General features: G+C 50.4%; 1 protein-coding gene across 13 annotated transcripts in view; it reads left to right on the top strand.

The window, feature by feature from the left end:
* The window catches only part of Clasp1 (cytoplasmic linker associated protein 1), a 231,372-nt gene that overhangs the window by 212,628 nt on the left and 4,293 nt on the right, over positions 1-14,451 (top strand). For all 13 annotated transcript variants that reach the window (XM_076547178.1, XM_076547174.1, XM_076547176.1 and 10 more), the window contains one exon: positions 12,520-12,726. In XM_076547178.1, coding sequence (XP_076403293.1) covers positions 12,520-12,726 — 207 coding nt within the window. The remainder of the gene's footprint in view (positions 1-12,519; positions 12,727-14,451) is intronic.

Here is a 14,451-nt window from a genome sequence, read left to right as displayed (position 1 = left end):
GCCGGGCGGTGGTGGCGCACACCTTTAATCCCAGCACTTGGGAGGCAGAGGCAGGCGGATCTCTGAGTACGAGGCCAGCCTGGTCTACAGAGTGAGTTCCAGGACAGGCTCCAAAAGCTAAAACCCTGTGTTGAAAAACAAACAAACAAAGCTAATAACCCAGTACTAGGTAGAAAGAGCAAGGTATATCCATGGGATTGCTAGCCTACTCAGCAAGCTCTGAGCAAAGGAGACCCTACCAAGAAAGAGGGGAAGGGAAGGAAAGATAGACAGGTCATGAGGAATGACACCAGAGTTGGGCCTCCGGCCTGTGTGCATGCACACGAGTCCAGTGACAACCTCCATCAGCAGACACGTGGAACCAGAATGGTAGGACTTCGCTCAAGATGGCGAAGAGTGGGTTGACCCCACCAAGCCTGAGCTTGTCCAGTACAACCTCTTGATTCTGCATACTGACTGAGTACTCATGGACAAGGCTTATGAGGAGAGCAGTTCTTCTATCAGCAAAGGGAACGAGACCCTGAGGGTAGTTTTTCTCCTGGCCATGGTTTGGCTGCTTGGGCAGTTACTGCTTTTGACCTTCTCAGATGGAGATCTGGAGGAGGGTGTCCTCGTCTCTGAGCCCTGCTGGACACATGCAGAACATCATAGCACATAGGCCCTAGGAACATTTCCAACAAGTGACTGAGTCTCTAAAACCTGCCTTGGTGGCATGATGGTGACACTCATGTTTTGAACAGAAGGTGTTCCACTTACATACACACACACACACACACACACACACACACACTTAACATGTGAACCAGACAGGATAATATGAGATCAGCTTTATTGTTCCCAGATACAGAAGAAAGGACCTAAAAAGCCTGTTCAGTAAGTTCGTAGCAGAACAAATACAGACCAGGTCTTGGGTCTCTTATGAAGGACAAGCTATCTTGCACCAACTTTTTTTTAAATAGCTTGTCCTTAGTGAGAATCAATGACAAAAAATTGAAGTGAAATTGGTGTTGTTTTATAGCTAGGATTCAGGTTTGTCCAGTTAGAAGTTTGGATCCCAGAGTGGCTATAAGTTAACACAAAATTGTAAACTTACTTAAAACACTAGGAAGGGTGTGTGTGTGTTTAATTATACTGTTTTGTGTGCGCGCACATGTATGAATGCACATGTGGAGATAGAGGACAGTTTATTGGAAATCAGTTCTTTCCTTTTGTCATGTAGAACACAATGGGCCAAACTCAGACCATCAAGCCTCAGCAAGCACCTTTACCTGCTGGACCCCGACTCTTCTTTAAAACTCAACTGTGCGGTTCTCAAGCATGCACTTTGTAGATAACAGTATTAAATATGGCAATGTCAAAAGCCTGGCCACACCTGACAGGTGGTAGTAGCTGTTTGGGTGACAAAAGACAGGCTTGAAATGAGATTACCATGAACGAAGGGGGCTGGAGAGCTGGCTCTGTGGTTAAGAGAATTGGCTGCTCTTCCAGAGGACAGGTTAGATTCCCAGTGTCTATATGACAGCTCTCACCATCGGTGATTTCTGTGCCAGGGCTCTGAGACCCTCTTCTGGCCTCTGAGGGCACTGGGCACGGCATGGTACACATGCATACATGCAGGCAGAACACCATACACGTAGCTTTTCATTATTATATTTAAGTAACTAAGCTAATGTGGTGTTGGAACACCCATCCACTGGAGGCTGGCTTTTTAACCTGGGCATCACAATTTTGAAAACCTATGGACTCCAAATATAAGTTAAAATGTACTACTTTACGTACATTTCTCTTGAAAATGGTTTAGAAAGTATGAAGTTCTCTTAAATGGCCCAGGAAAAGAGTGAGGCGATCTCCCGTTTCAGATTCATTTCTGTCAGCATGAGAGTCCTGTAACCGGAAGGTGCTATAATGCCATCCCAGCAGCCTGAGGGTGCCGGCGGGACATAGTGTTCTGAGGTCTGTGTTGGCAGGCCCTCTCTGCTTTACATGTCTGGGCTCACCTTGACTCCTGCCCTTACCACTTCCTCCTGCACCTCAGGCCGTCACGTGGCCAGGAGCAGCTCAGGCACCTGCACATTTAGGTTTGGGGTTTGGTTTTCATTTTTCTTGAAAATTCTTCAAGTCTTCCTCTGTGTGTGTGTGTGTGTGTGTGTGTGTGTGTGTGTGTGTGTGTGTGTGTGTGTGTACACCTATATGTGTGGTACAAGTGTATATGTGTATGTAGAGGCAAGAAGTCAGCCTTGGATGTTCCTCAAGTATTGTCTCCCTTTTATTTTGAGACGGAACCTCTTACTGGCCCAGAACTTAACCAGTAGGCTAGGCTGGCTGGCCAGAATGCGAACCCCGTGGATCTGCCTGTCACCACCTCCCTAGTTCTATGACTAAAAGTGCCACTACACCTGGCTTTTTTATTTTTAATAAGTGTATGCATGCAGGTATACCACTGGGCACATGTGGGTGGAGGTCCGAGCACAGTTTCAGAAGTCACCACCTGTCTCCTTCCACTCTGGGCTCCAGGGACCAAACTCAGGTCATCGAGCTTGCACAGCACATGCTTTTTCTTGTCTGAGCCATCTTGCTAGTCCATGCCTGGCTTTTTGATGCAGGTTCTGAAGATTAAACTTGAGTCCTGTGCGAGGCGTTAGCAACTGAGTGCAACCCCCCCACACACACACCCTTGGTTTCAACCAACTGGTCTCCATCCCTGGTCTCTGGGTCTGAGGATCCTTCAGAATAGTTAGCTGCACATGCAGTTCCTGTGGTGGCCACACTAGTGGCATCATTTTTGTCTAGTCTTGTTGTATTTCCTACATTTAGTACTTATGACTCCACACATGCTTAGAAGGGATCCATGGTGCTTTTAGGTTTCTGTGTCCATCATCCAGAGGCAAACATCTGTTTTCCTGTCCAATCAACACTTCCAAAGTGTGCACATTCCAGGGGTCCCCTCCTAGAACTACCCTCTCCAAAGAAGGAGGCGGTTTTACATTCCCCAACAAAACCCAGGTCTTAGGGGAAGAATACGAGTCCTGACTGCCTCACACAGAGCTGCTCCAAGAGACTGGACACCAGCCGTCTTCCCCGTCACAGGCTCTCATCCCACACTGAATCTGGCTGTGGGACTGTAGCAGTGAAGGCTGGCTTCTAGGAACCCAGCACTTTGAAACCGAGACACATCTTAGAGCTACTAGAGGCCTAGAGAGCTGGCTCAGTGGGCAAGTGGCATGAGGACCTGAGTCCAAATCCTCAGAACCCACGTGACCAGGCTTAGGTCCTTGGATATGTGCTCCCAGTGCCCTTAGGGCATGATGTGAGGGAGAGACAGAAGTTTTGTAAGCTCTCAAGCCAGCGAGGCTCGCTTACACTGCAGCAAACTTAAAAAGAACCCTGGTGCCGGGCGGTGGTGGCGCACGCCTTTAATCCCAGCACTCGGGAGGCAGAGCCAGGTGGATCTCTGTGAGTTCGAGGCCAGCCTGGGCTACCAAGTGAGTTCCAGGAAAGGCACAAAGCTACACAGAGAAACCCTGTCTCGAAAAACAAAAAAAAAAAAAAACAAAAAAAAAGAACCCTGGTGAAAGCAAGGTGGAAGGTGGGAATGTTATCCTCATGCTCCCATGTTCACTGTCTCTCTCACACACATGCACGTGCACACACGGGGGGGGGGGGGGGGGGGACACAGAGCGACACACACAGTGCGTGTGTATTAGAGTTCAAGGTGGGGGTGCTGGAGAGGTGGCTCAGCAGTTAAGAGCACTTGCTGCTCTTGCGGAGGAGCCAGTTCCTTTTCTCAGCACCCACACAAGCAGCAGTCACTCTCGGTCCAGGGGTCCAGGGGCCTCCTCTGGCCCGAGGGCATTGTGTACATACGGTGCACATACATACATGCAGGCAAAACTCTCATCCACATAATGTTTTGAAGACTTAAAAAAGGCTATTATTCAAAATTGGGAGGTACAGCTGGTGCAGGATGGCCGGTTTCCTTGTCTGTCTCTGGAGGTTTTGTTAAAATCTTTTCCAGTTAAATTTTATGTTTTATGATCTCAAAGCACCAGAAAAGCAAAATCAGACTAACGTCACTTGAAAATAGAAGGACAAAGAAAGCTCCCTGGCTGCCTGGCCTTCCCCAGCAGTGGGGTGATCAGTCCTTTGACTAGCTGTGACCAAAGGACGTTTGTTCCTGAGCGGGATTCTCCTTCAGGTGCCTGTTAAAATTCCCAGCCAGCCCCATCTCCAGGCCCCCCTGTGTTCAAGAATGACCGTCTGTAGCACAGCAACCCAGGAACCTAGAAGTCACTACCCCTGGTGGACCTTGCTTTCTCTTATCTGGTAGCTCCAGGGCCAATCAGGGGGTTATCTCTGTCTCTCCCAGTTCCAGGGTAATAGCAGCAAAGCCGCAGTGGCTGTTGAGTGACAGATCTAAATCCTCACAGACTCTAAAGCTCTAGTTTCCATGGGCCCAATCTTGGGATCTGACCAGAAGCCCCTTTTCTTTTGGAAATTCTTGCTTTTTAGTAAACAGACAAAATGAGAAACCTAGACAGCATCGTTGTGCGGTCCATAGCTGCCAAGCCAGCAGTCTGCTGCTGCGACACCAACTCCTAGTCACTGTTTGTCACTGACCAGGGCAGGTGGGAGGGGGTTCCAGTCTGTGGTGTGCTTACGTTCGTTACAGCAGAGATCATTGTGTGGTGCCTCACAAGAAGCACTGGGGACTTGGAGCTGGCTAGTTGGTCAGGGTAGACAGCCTGGACAGCAGGAAGAAAACTGGAGCTGGGCATATGGACTGGGATGTGCAGACAGAATGACACCCAGGCTGTATCCCAGGAGTGCTCCTGGGCAGGCAGCCAGTGCAGCTTCCATGGGGACACACCTTGTCCACCTCCAGGACCATCATAATGGGCCAGGCCCGGACGGCGCCGCCTCTGCTGCTACTGTAGGGACAGAGTAAGTCTTCACTGACCCTTGGGGCCGTGACACCTGTCCTTGATGCAGGGCTTCGGATGGCAGCTGCTGTCGGATGGTAGGTGGGTTTGCACACTGCTCAGACTGCCACTGGAAGAGTCTCCAAGGCACTCTGATGTCTAGGGCCATTACATGGGGAGAGGAATACCTTGTGTCCCTCCCTGTGGGGCTCATATTGGTGATGTGAGGTTAGGTGGCTAGTCCCAAGGAAAACTGAACATCTGTCCCCCTTACCTCTCCTGTTGAAGAAAGTATGCTAATTTAAAAGAAAATAAAAGAACGGTTATTACATTTGTTTATTTACTTATTTTGTGTGTGACACACAATAAAGTACAATGTAATTTAACTGCATTTCATTGACTAGATCCAAGAGAGCTCTATCTAAATTACAGGAAGATGACTTGTATCCCTGAGCAGCTGTCCACTCTAGGTCTGTTCTGTTTGTGCTTACACTGGACTGGGAGGCACTGTAAGCTCTCAGAGATGGAAAGTGGAGTTAACCAATGCACAGAGGGGCTCTGCTTCTCATCACTTCACTGTGCAGCACTTCTGGGGTGGGCCTGTACCCTGCCACTCCCTACCCTACCTCCTCGGCCCCTCCCATTCCACACCATTACCCCTGCTGACCCCCGTCTGCCCAGTGAGTAGGTGGGTCTCTTGTTTATTATTTATAATTAGTGTGAATGTGAGGTAAGGCATGTGACCGTTAGAGGTCAGAGAACAATGTGTGGGAGTCATTTCTCTCTCTCTCTCTACCAAGAGGGTCCCAGGAGCAAACTCAGGTCATCAAGTTTGGCAGTCAGACCGTTATGCACTGAGCCGCCTCACTGGTCATGAGTACACTGATCTCGCTTTGCCTCTCTCGAGGGTTTTTGAAGCCTTTTGTGTATGTATGTTTTTTCAGGGAAAAACACCCATTGGGTTGTGATGAATGATAAGATTAGATAGTCAAAAGTAATTCTATTAACAGTTCTCCATTCAGTCCTTACTATGTAGCTTTCCTGGTGAGAAAAACAGGCATGGACATGGGAAGGATTTTACCTCAGCATCTACCGGCTGCTTGGTAACAGAATTAGCTCCAGACTGGAGCCTCCAGAGACTGAGTTTTCTTTGTTTCTCCCTCTTGGTCTCGGCATGGCTAGATGGCACTCTGTTGAGTTGACCTACAGTTGCCCTCCACTCTAAGTCCCAGCTCCTGTCTGTGCCATTTTGCCACATGAGTCTTTTATTTTTGTATTATTATTATTATTTATTGGCAGGGTGTCTATGTTTCCCTGGCTGAACTGGAGCTCTGGGTGTAGAGCCAGCTGGCCTCAAACTCCCAGAGATTTGTCTGCCTCTGCCTCTTGAGTGCTGGGATTAAAGACACATGTGACCACACCCACTTCCCTCCTTTTTCCAATGGACACCAAGACTCCGTGTTGGCTCTGTTGGCTGTGAGGCTTTCTGGCCAATCCCAGAAGGTGGCATTGGCATCTCTTTGCCTTCCAAATGCTCCTGGAGCTCAACTCCAGGTGCCCTGGGGAAGAGCTCTTGGATTCTTGCCATCATTGTTTTTGGATGTCTGCTTTTTTTTTTTTATGCTCTCAGTTGTTCCGATGCACCTGAGACAGAGCCAAATCAAACTTGGTGCACTCCAAACACGCAGTCCAAATGTCGAGAACTTCTGTGCCTTAAAATTAAGAAACCTAATCTTTAAGCAAACATTCATCAGTATTTTGAGTCATGATCCCATTTCCTTAAACAGCTAAGTGTGCAGGAGGATCAAGAGATCAAGGCCAGCCTGGGCCATGAAGCTGGACCTCATTGTACAAACAGCTACATGGGACAGTTGCCTTTTTCTAGCTAGACAGTTACATCCTTAACAATGGAGAGGAAGAGTTCCCGAGTTTCCAAGCAGATGTAGATGTGAGCTTGCTCCTGCTGACCCTACATGTCTACCCCCCGCCCCCCTACACACACACACACACACACACACACACACGCACACGCACACGCACACACACACTTTTTAAAACCCCCTCAGCGGCACCGGCAGCCACCTGTCTGTTGAGCATGTTGCTTCCTTGCCTTCTGATACCTGTGTTTACTTTTGTTCTCTATTTGCTTACATTATAATCTCACTTCTTATGTTACAGAGAACATAGGGCAGAACCTAAAGTTCACCCTGATACAGGCAGCCTGCCAAAGCCAGGCTTTGGATATGGAGCAAAGTCAGAACACTACCTTCCCTGCCAAAACCAGTGTCTGTCTTGGGGAACTTTCTCTCACCCTGAGGGAAAGAGAGGCCTTGAGCTGCTATCCTGATGTGCACTCCCTAGCAGTGTATTTGCAGATGTTCCCAGAAGTGCACGCACATCAAGGTGCTTGTCGAAGTGCTTCATGCCCGCACCTCTAGAATCCCTGCATGTCCCAGGGGACGCCGCTGGGGCTGGGCTCACTTCAGCAGACCTGAAAGGGTGTTTTCCCAGCAGTCACTGGACGCAGTTCCCTTGAACCTGTATAGCAATAGCACAGGAGACGGTCTCCTCACTGTGAGGCACCAGGGGGGGTTGGCTGGCTTCTCCTGGGACTCACTGGCTGGGGCCTGACTTTTGCTCTGTCTTCAAGTCTATGTTTGTCCTGCTCTGGTGAGATCTTCAGTTCAGCCTGCCACGCATCAGTGGTGTGTGTGTGTGTGTGTGTGTCTGTGTGTATATTGTATGTATATGTGATGTGTGGTAGCATGTGTGCCATGGTGCACCTGTAGTAGAGATCGAAGGGCAGCTTTCAGGAGTCCGTTCTCACCCTCCACCATGTAGGTCCGTGGGGTTGGATTCCGGGCATTATTCTCTCAGCAGGCTCTTTTAACCACGTGAACCATCTCACCAGTCCACCGCTCGGAGGTTCTGGGACTTATTTTCTTTCAGCCATTGAAAATAGGCTTGTGTCCTGCTTGCTTCACGTGTTCTGGGCTGGTTCCTCCATTGGAAAATGTAAACACAGTCAGAGGTGACTGCACCTGAGCTGACTTGTATGCCATGGGAAGAAAAACATGATAGCACAGAAGATGACTGTGGCAGAGCCAGTGGCTGCTGTGTACACTGGACTTTGTACCCAGCCTGGAGTGCAGAGAGATGGCAGGGATGGGGCTCGCCTTCGGGAGCCCTTTCTCTAACAGGAGAGACATGTCCGCAAGGAGACTGCACAGCCGCGGGCCTCCACTGAGTCCTGAGTCTTAAAAGATGACTCGCCCGGTTGGGTAAGGGACATAAGGGACAGAGAGGCGTGTGCAGGGGGTGGGGCGGCCGCTGGCCAGGACGGAGCCACACCTCCCTGGAGACCCAGCCCCCGCCACAGGTTGATATTTTAGAGGTCTGGGGAAAGGTAGCCCTGGACCGTGTTTCCCACTCAGGGTACTGGATGTGGCGCATGCCCTTTGGTATTTGGACAGTAGGGAGACAGGAGGAGGCCTGAGCTCTGCTCTCTAGCACCCAGTAGCTCCAGATCAGTTTTAGATGTGTGTAGGTTGCTTTTCTTGTTGTTCTGAGAGAAAGAACTTAAGGGAGGAAGGACTTAGCTCAGCTCACAGTTGCGGGATGCAGTCCGTCATGGCGGCAGGAGTGGGAGGGAGGGAGTGGGTCACACCGCGTCTGCTGTCAGAAATCAAACAGATGAACGCTGGGCCCGCTCACGTCCTCCTCTCTATTCAGTCCAGGACCCCAGGCCAGTGGATGGTGCTGCCCACATTTAGAGTGAGTGTTCCTGTCTCAGTTAACCCAGCCTAGAAACTCACAGACTCACAGACGTGCCTGGAGATTTTTATCCTAGATGTTTCTAGACCTGTCAAGTTCCCAGTATTAACTGACAGACGCCAGGTCCCTCCACCTGGATTCCAGCTCTGGCATGTTTCACGTAGCTAACCTTGGGAAGTTTTTAATCCCAACATAGAGTTTGAGACAGTTGAGACTCTTGACTGAATAAGTATCTTGACAGCTAAGGCCTGTCTACCACACCACTCATCCCCCCTTGCCAGCCTTTCTGGAACAAGGGCCACACAGCTTTCAGGACACCTGAGAATATCTTTGCCACTTCCCATCCCTTACCAGCCTCCTCCTAACCCCACCCTGCCACACCAGAAGAGAACCTCAGGAGCTTGTCTCTGGGCTTCCACATCCTGACACGGCCCCTCCGAACCAACCACCCCTACACTTCCCTGCACCGTGACGGCACGGACAGGTCTGTCCTACCAGACTGGATGCTGGAGCTCAGTTCCCACACCTAGGAAGCAACTGGTCAGGCCTGGGTAAAAGACACAGCCTGACAGGCAGGATGTGAGAATGAGCAGCCACGGACTTCCAAGTCCACAGTGAAGAGTAAAACAGCCACCAAGAAAACCCAGAGAAGGAAGGTCCTTGAGCAGGGACGTGTTCCTAGACAGAGAACTGGGGACAAGAGTGTGGCTTAGTCCACTGCTCAGAGCCACACCTGCGAGGGTCCCAGCTGTGCCTGGTTGGAAAGAATTCTACATGAAAGTGTCACCAGGATCAAAAGCACGCATGCTCTGGTATGATGTGGGCTGGTCAGAGAGGGGCAGGACACTCATGTGAGCCCTGTATGAGGGGTAATGCATGTCCTGGATCAGCCAGTCTGGGGCGGTGGGCAGAAACAGCCATGATCATTGCAATGATTCTAGCAACATTAGCACTGTGCACTCAGGTGTGGCTCTCTGCCCACTCCCTCCCAGGGACTGCCGCTTCTCTGACCTCACAAGACACTTCAGGTAGATTTCTATCAAGGTCTCCTTCCAGGAAGGTTCATGTTAGTGGCAACTTTTCAAAGTAAAAAGCATAAAGAAGGGGGAAAAAAGATCCTGGAAGCAGACCACTCTAAGGGTCATGAGCTATTTTGTGCATTGCCATCGAGATTGTGTGTGTGTGTGTGTGTGTGTGTGTGTGTGTGTAGACACTAGAGGTCAGCTTCAAGGGTCTTGCCTCAGATGCCATCTATCTATCCTTTCCTTTGAGACACGATCTCACAGGCATAGAGCTCCCCGGTTCAGCGAGGCTTGTTACAACAACCCTGGGAGTCGAACTCGGGTCCTCATGCTTTCACAGCGTGTGCTTTACTGACTGGCTGCCCCCCACCCCACCTGAGCATTTTTATAGTGATGGACATCACATACTGGGTGTGAGTAGCTGACTCCCATGGGGAACTTCATGACGAAAATCCCACCACTAACATGGCCAGTCCTGAATGTAGTAAATGAAGTGGCCATGGCTGTGACTATGGTAACTCAGAAGGATTTCCCTTGACAGCTCGGTGGAGCGGAACCTACCCAGGGACTGATCAGGCACGCTCCTAACAGAGCACTGTTTGCAGAGAAGGCAAAATCCAACCATTGATGGAGAGCCCAGAGGTCTGGCCCTGCCCCTTCTACAGAGGGGATTGTGGGGATCAGGTGGTAGGCAGCATCTAATTCAAAGCCCCAGAGTAACCTAAATCTGTATGTGTGGCCTCAGAGCCCAACCTGGCCTGGTCCACGTGGCCTGTCCGCACACAGCTACCCCACCCTGGTCTTCCATGTGACGTCCCAGGTGGTTCAAATGCTGTTTCCAGGGCCAGCCACTTGTAAGGATGGTGGACCAGCAAGAATGGACAGAGCTTAAGACAGCAGGATGGGCTGGGGAGATGCCCAGAGGCTAAGAGTACTTCCTGCCCTTGCAAAGGACCGTGCATCAGACAGCTCTGGCCTCTGTGGGCATTCATGTGAACATAATCACACAGACATGTGCATAAGGAAAAGTAACTTTTTTTTTTTTTTTTGGTTTTTCGAGACAGGGTTTCTCTGTGTAGCTTTGCGCCTTTCCTGGAACTCACTTGGTAGCCCAGGCTGGCCTCGAACTCACAGAGATCCACCTGGCTCTGCCTCCCGAGTGCTGGGATTAAAGGCGTGCGCCACCACCGCCCGGCTAGGAAAAGTAACTTTTAAAATATATTTTAAAAGGCTATTGATTTCTCAACTGGGTAGGGTGGCACACACTTTTAATCCCTGCACTTGGGAGGCAGAGGCAGGTGGATCTCTGTGAGTTCAAGGCCATCCTGGTCTACAGAGGAAGTTCCAGGGCAGGCTACATAGAGAGACCCTGTCTCAAACAAACAAACAAAAAAATCAATCATGGTTGGCAGGATAGTCCAACAGGTAAAAGGGCTGACTGACCTGAGTTGTCCTGTGACCTTCACATACATAGCATGTCCATGCCTGCTCCCAACAGCAGCAATGACAAATATATATAAACATTTTATTGCAAGGGTGTGCATGACCAACGCTTTGGGTTGTTGGCTTGCCTTATTATTGTGTGAAGACTGGACTGAAGAATTAGCTGCAGAGAGGAGAGTTGTGGGTGATTGTGCAGTTCAGGACTGGGCTCGGGGAGAGCCGTAGATTCTCATCGTACTCTGTAGGAAAGTGCTTGCCTGTGTACAGCCTGCTCTGTGTTTACGTACCACTTACCTAAGGTGCGTATGAAGGTCTGCTGTATCTTTGCCGTTGCCCTTCCTTGTTGTGAGATGTCCCCATTTTACAGATGAGGAAGTAGAATACTCGTTCCTACAAGGGGCGTGACTGAGCTGTGTGTCCGTGCAGCACAGTAAGTGCTTTCCAGTCCTTCCCACCACAGCCTCGGCACTCCTCCGTCCTCTTCATAAAGGAGGATCGTCTGTGGCCCCAGAGACCAGAGCTGCTCCTTCAGCCAGGTGGCCGTCATTTTATGCACTTCCTAAAAAGTGCAAGGAGGGAGCTGAGAATGTAGTTCACTCAGTTGGAGTGTTTGGCCTCAATGCGGTCCTGGGCTCCATCTCCAAAACGGCATGAACTGGGCCGATGGTGCATACGTGTAATCCCAGGACTTGGGAGGTAGAGGCAGGAAGATCAGAAGTTCAAGGTCATCCTCAGCTGTATAATGAGTTAAAGCCCAATCTGACTTTTTCTCAAATAGAATGATGGATATAATTAATTAGTTAATTAAAAATTAAAGATACAAGGTAAAGAGTGTCATGGGCACAGATTCCTGGACACCGGCTTCCCACAAGAGATTCCCTAGGAAAACAGCCTTCTCCTGGAGCCAGCCCCTCCCAGAGGACATCAGTATAGAAGACACTGGTTTTCTCCAGGCTTTGTGTCAGAGGGTCCCGTTGACCCTTGGAAAGTGTTTACTTTCAGGTCCTAATCTTCCAGGGCAGAGGTTCTTTACTACTATGATAAGACAGCATCCTGGGGAAGGCTGAGAAGCCGTGTTACTAAGGAGATCTCAAGGTGGTGGGTGCAGCTCTAAATACAGGTGCAGCTACTGCTACGTGAGCAGGGGATACACGTGGAGACCACTCTGCCCAAGTTTTGGCCCCAACCCCCAGGCCTGTCTTCCTGATCCCACACAACAACGCAGGTTGCTTTTAACTTTCCTTAGCAGTTTTGGAGGAAGTGGGTCATTGTGTTTGGCTCCTGGAGCCAGGTAGGAGTGGTACTGGTGCTTTTCAAAACTCTCGAGGCAGGCACCACTCAGCTCTGGGGTCCTCTTTCAGGTGGTAAGAGCTGCTGAGGAAGCTGCATCCACGCTAGCCAGCTCCATCCACCCGGAGCAGTGCATCAAAGTGCTGTGCCCGATCATCCAGACGGCCGACTACCCCATCAACCTGGCCGCCATCAAGATGCAGACGAAAGTGGTGGAGAGGATCACCAAGGAGTCCTTGCTGCAGCTCCTTGTCGACATCATCCCAGGCCTGCTGCAGGTACGCTGCTGTGGAGGCCCGACTTGGGACAGACTGGAAGCCACACGTGACGACCCTGTCCTTGGGGCCTGCGACTCTTCTGTTTAAAGTGTTTTGTTAGTGTGTTGTTAATAACGGGTTCCATTGTGGCCTTTTCCTTCTGTGCATTCTGTCATGTCTGTCCCCCACTGCCGACTCCTGTCCCTCTCCTGAGGGTCCCGTCCCTTCCCTCTTCTGCTTTCATGGCTTTACTTATTTACTTTTTGCTGGTTGTTTGATTTGAAAAGCTCAGGTTCTATACCAGAGAATATTCTCTAGCTGATGCTCGTTTTAATAATTAAGATCTAGCCAAGTCCTTTTAGTCATAGTCCACCCGTGTCCTTTGTTAAAGAGGCAGAGGACCCCAAGAACACACGGCCACTGGTGGCTAGTCTAGAGATGTAGGTATCTTCCGTGACAACCTGGTGTGTTTCATAAGGGGGGCTCACAGGAGTGGGGGGGGGGGTTATCCACAGGAAGTGCTGCGTCACTGAAGAAACTGTCTCTGCCTTCCCCAGCACCCGTTAACCACTGGATGAGGGGTCACTCGTGGGCCCTTCTCTTACCCGGGACAGGATGTTGACAGGCCCAGGCTTGCACAAACAAATCTTCTTAGCCCACCTGCTCCTATGTGCAGGAGAAGATAACCGATAGCCTAGATCAGCCCCTGTGGTTCAAGGAATGAGCCTTCTGTTTAGTGTAAACATCTGCTGTTCATTGCTTCAACAAACGCCTGTTGCAGACCTCCTGTGGACCAGCCCTAGGCCAAAGGGGCGAATAGAGTATACATCATACATACTTTGCCGTCCTGTGTCTGGGCTTGGTGGGGCTCCCCTGCCTTCTGTGAGACATGGGGGGCCACATAGCATCTGCAAGTGACAGTGCCCTGTGCTGTGTGAGGACACAGAGCAGGCATCAGTGAAGAGAGGTAGAGAAACTAGCCTCCCATTTCAGGCATGCTGCTGTTTGCCGTTTGTAAGGGGTTTGTTTGGGTTTACTGTTGAAGACTAGATTAGCCAGGATGGAGGGAAAGACACAGAGGCGGTGCAGTTGCCAGGGCTATCTGTAGCAGAGCACACGGCCCTCATTTTAGGTGGGACATGAGGGACACAGGAAGTCCCTGCAGTCCCTGGACCGTAGAGAAATCTTGCTTTTAGGAATAACCAGTAGTTTTTTTTTTAAGTGTGTGCGCGCGTGTGTGTGTGTGTGTGTGTGTGTGTGTGTGTGTGTGTGTGTGTGCAGCGTGTGTGCAGCGTGTGCATGCACATGCTGGTCAGAGAACAGTTTGAGGGGACTCCGTTTTCTCCTTTCACCCTGTGAGTCCTGGGTGTCAAGCTTGGCAGAGCATGCCTTCCCCTGCTGAACTGTACCCCTGCCCCTCTCTTTTCTTTTAAACCATTTCCGCTCAGGCAGTTTGCTCCACCACCGAGGAACCTGGATGAGGCATTTGCTTCTCCACAGCTCCCCGGAGTTTTTCTCTCCATTCCTCCTCCCTCTTGCCATCTGGAGTGCCAGCGCCTTGTAACAAAGCAGCCCCCCTGGCACCCACGTCCTCCTGTCGCTGCATGCCACTCATGGCGCCAATCACTTTTGACCCTCCGAGGCGAAAGCTCTCTGGAGTCACCTGCAGGTCTGAGATGTATGTGGTTGTGACTGACAAGTCCGGGGTTGCGCTCCGAGGGCATCTGTGGAAGCACTGACTGGGAG

This window comes from Peromyscus maniculatus, chromosome 11, assembly GCF_049852395.1.
Source record: "Peromyscus maniculatus bairdii isolate BWxNUB_F1_BW_parent chromosome 11, HU_Pman_BW_mat_3.1, whole genome shotgun sequence".
NCBI classification, from domain to species: domain Eukaryota; kingdom Metazoa; phylum Chordata; class Mammalia; order Rodentia; family Cricetidae; genus Peromyscus; species Peromyscus maniculatus.
Note: the sequence above shows the minus strand (reverse complement) of the source record. Positions and strands in the feature narration are given on the sequence as shown.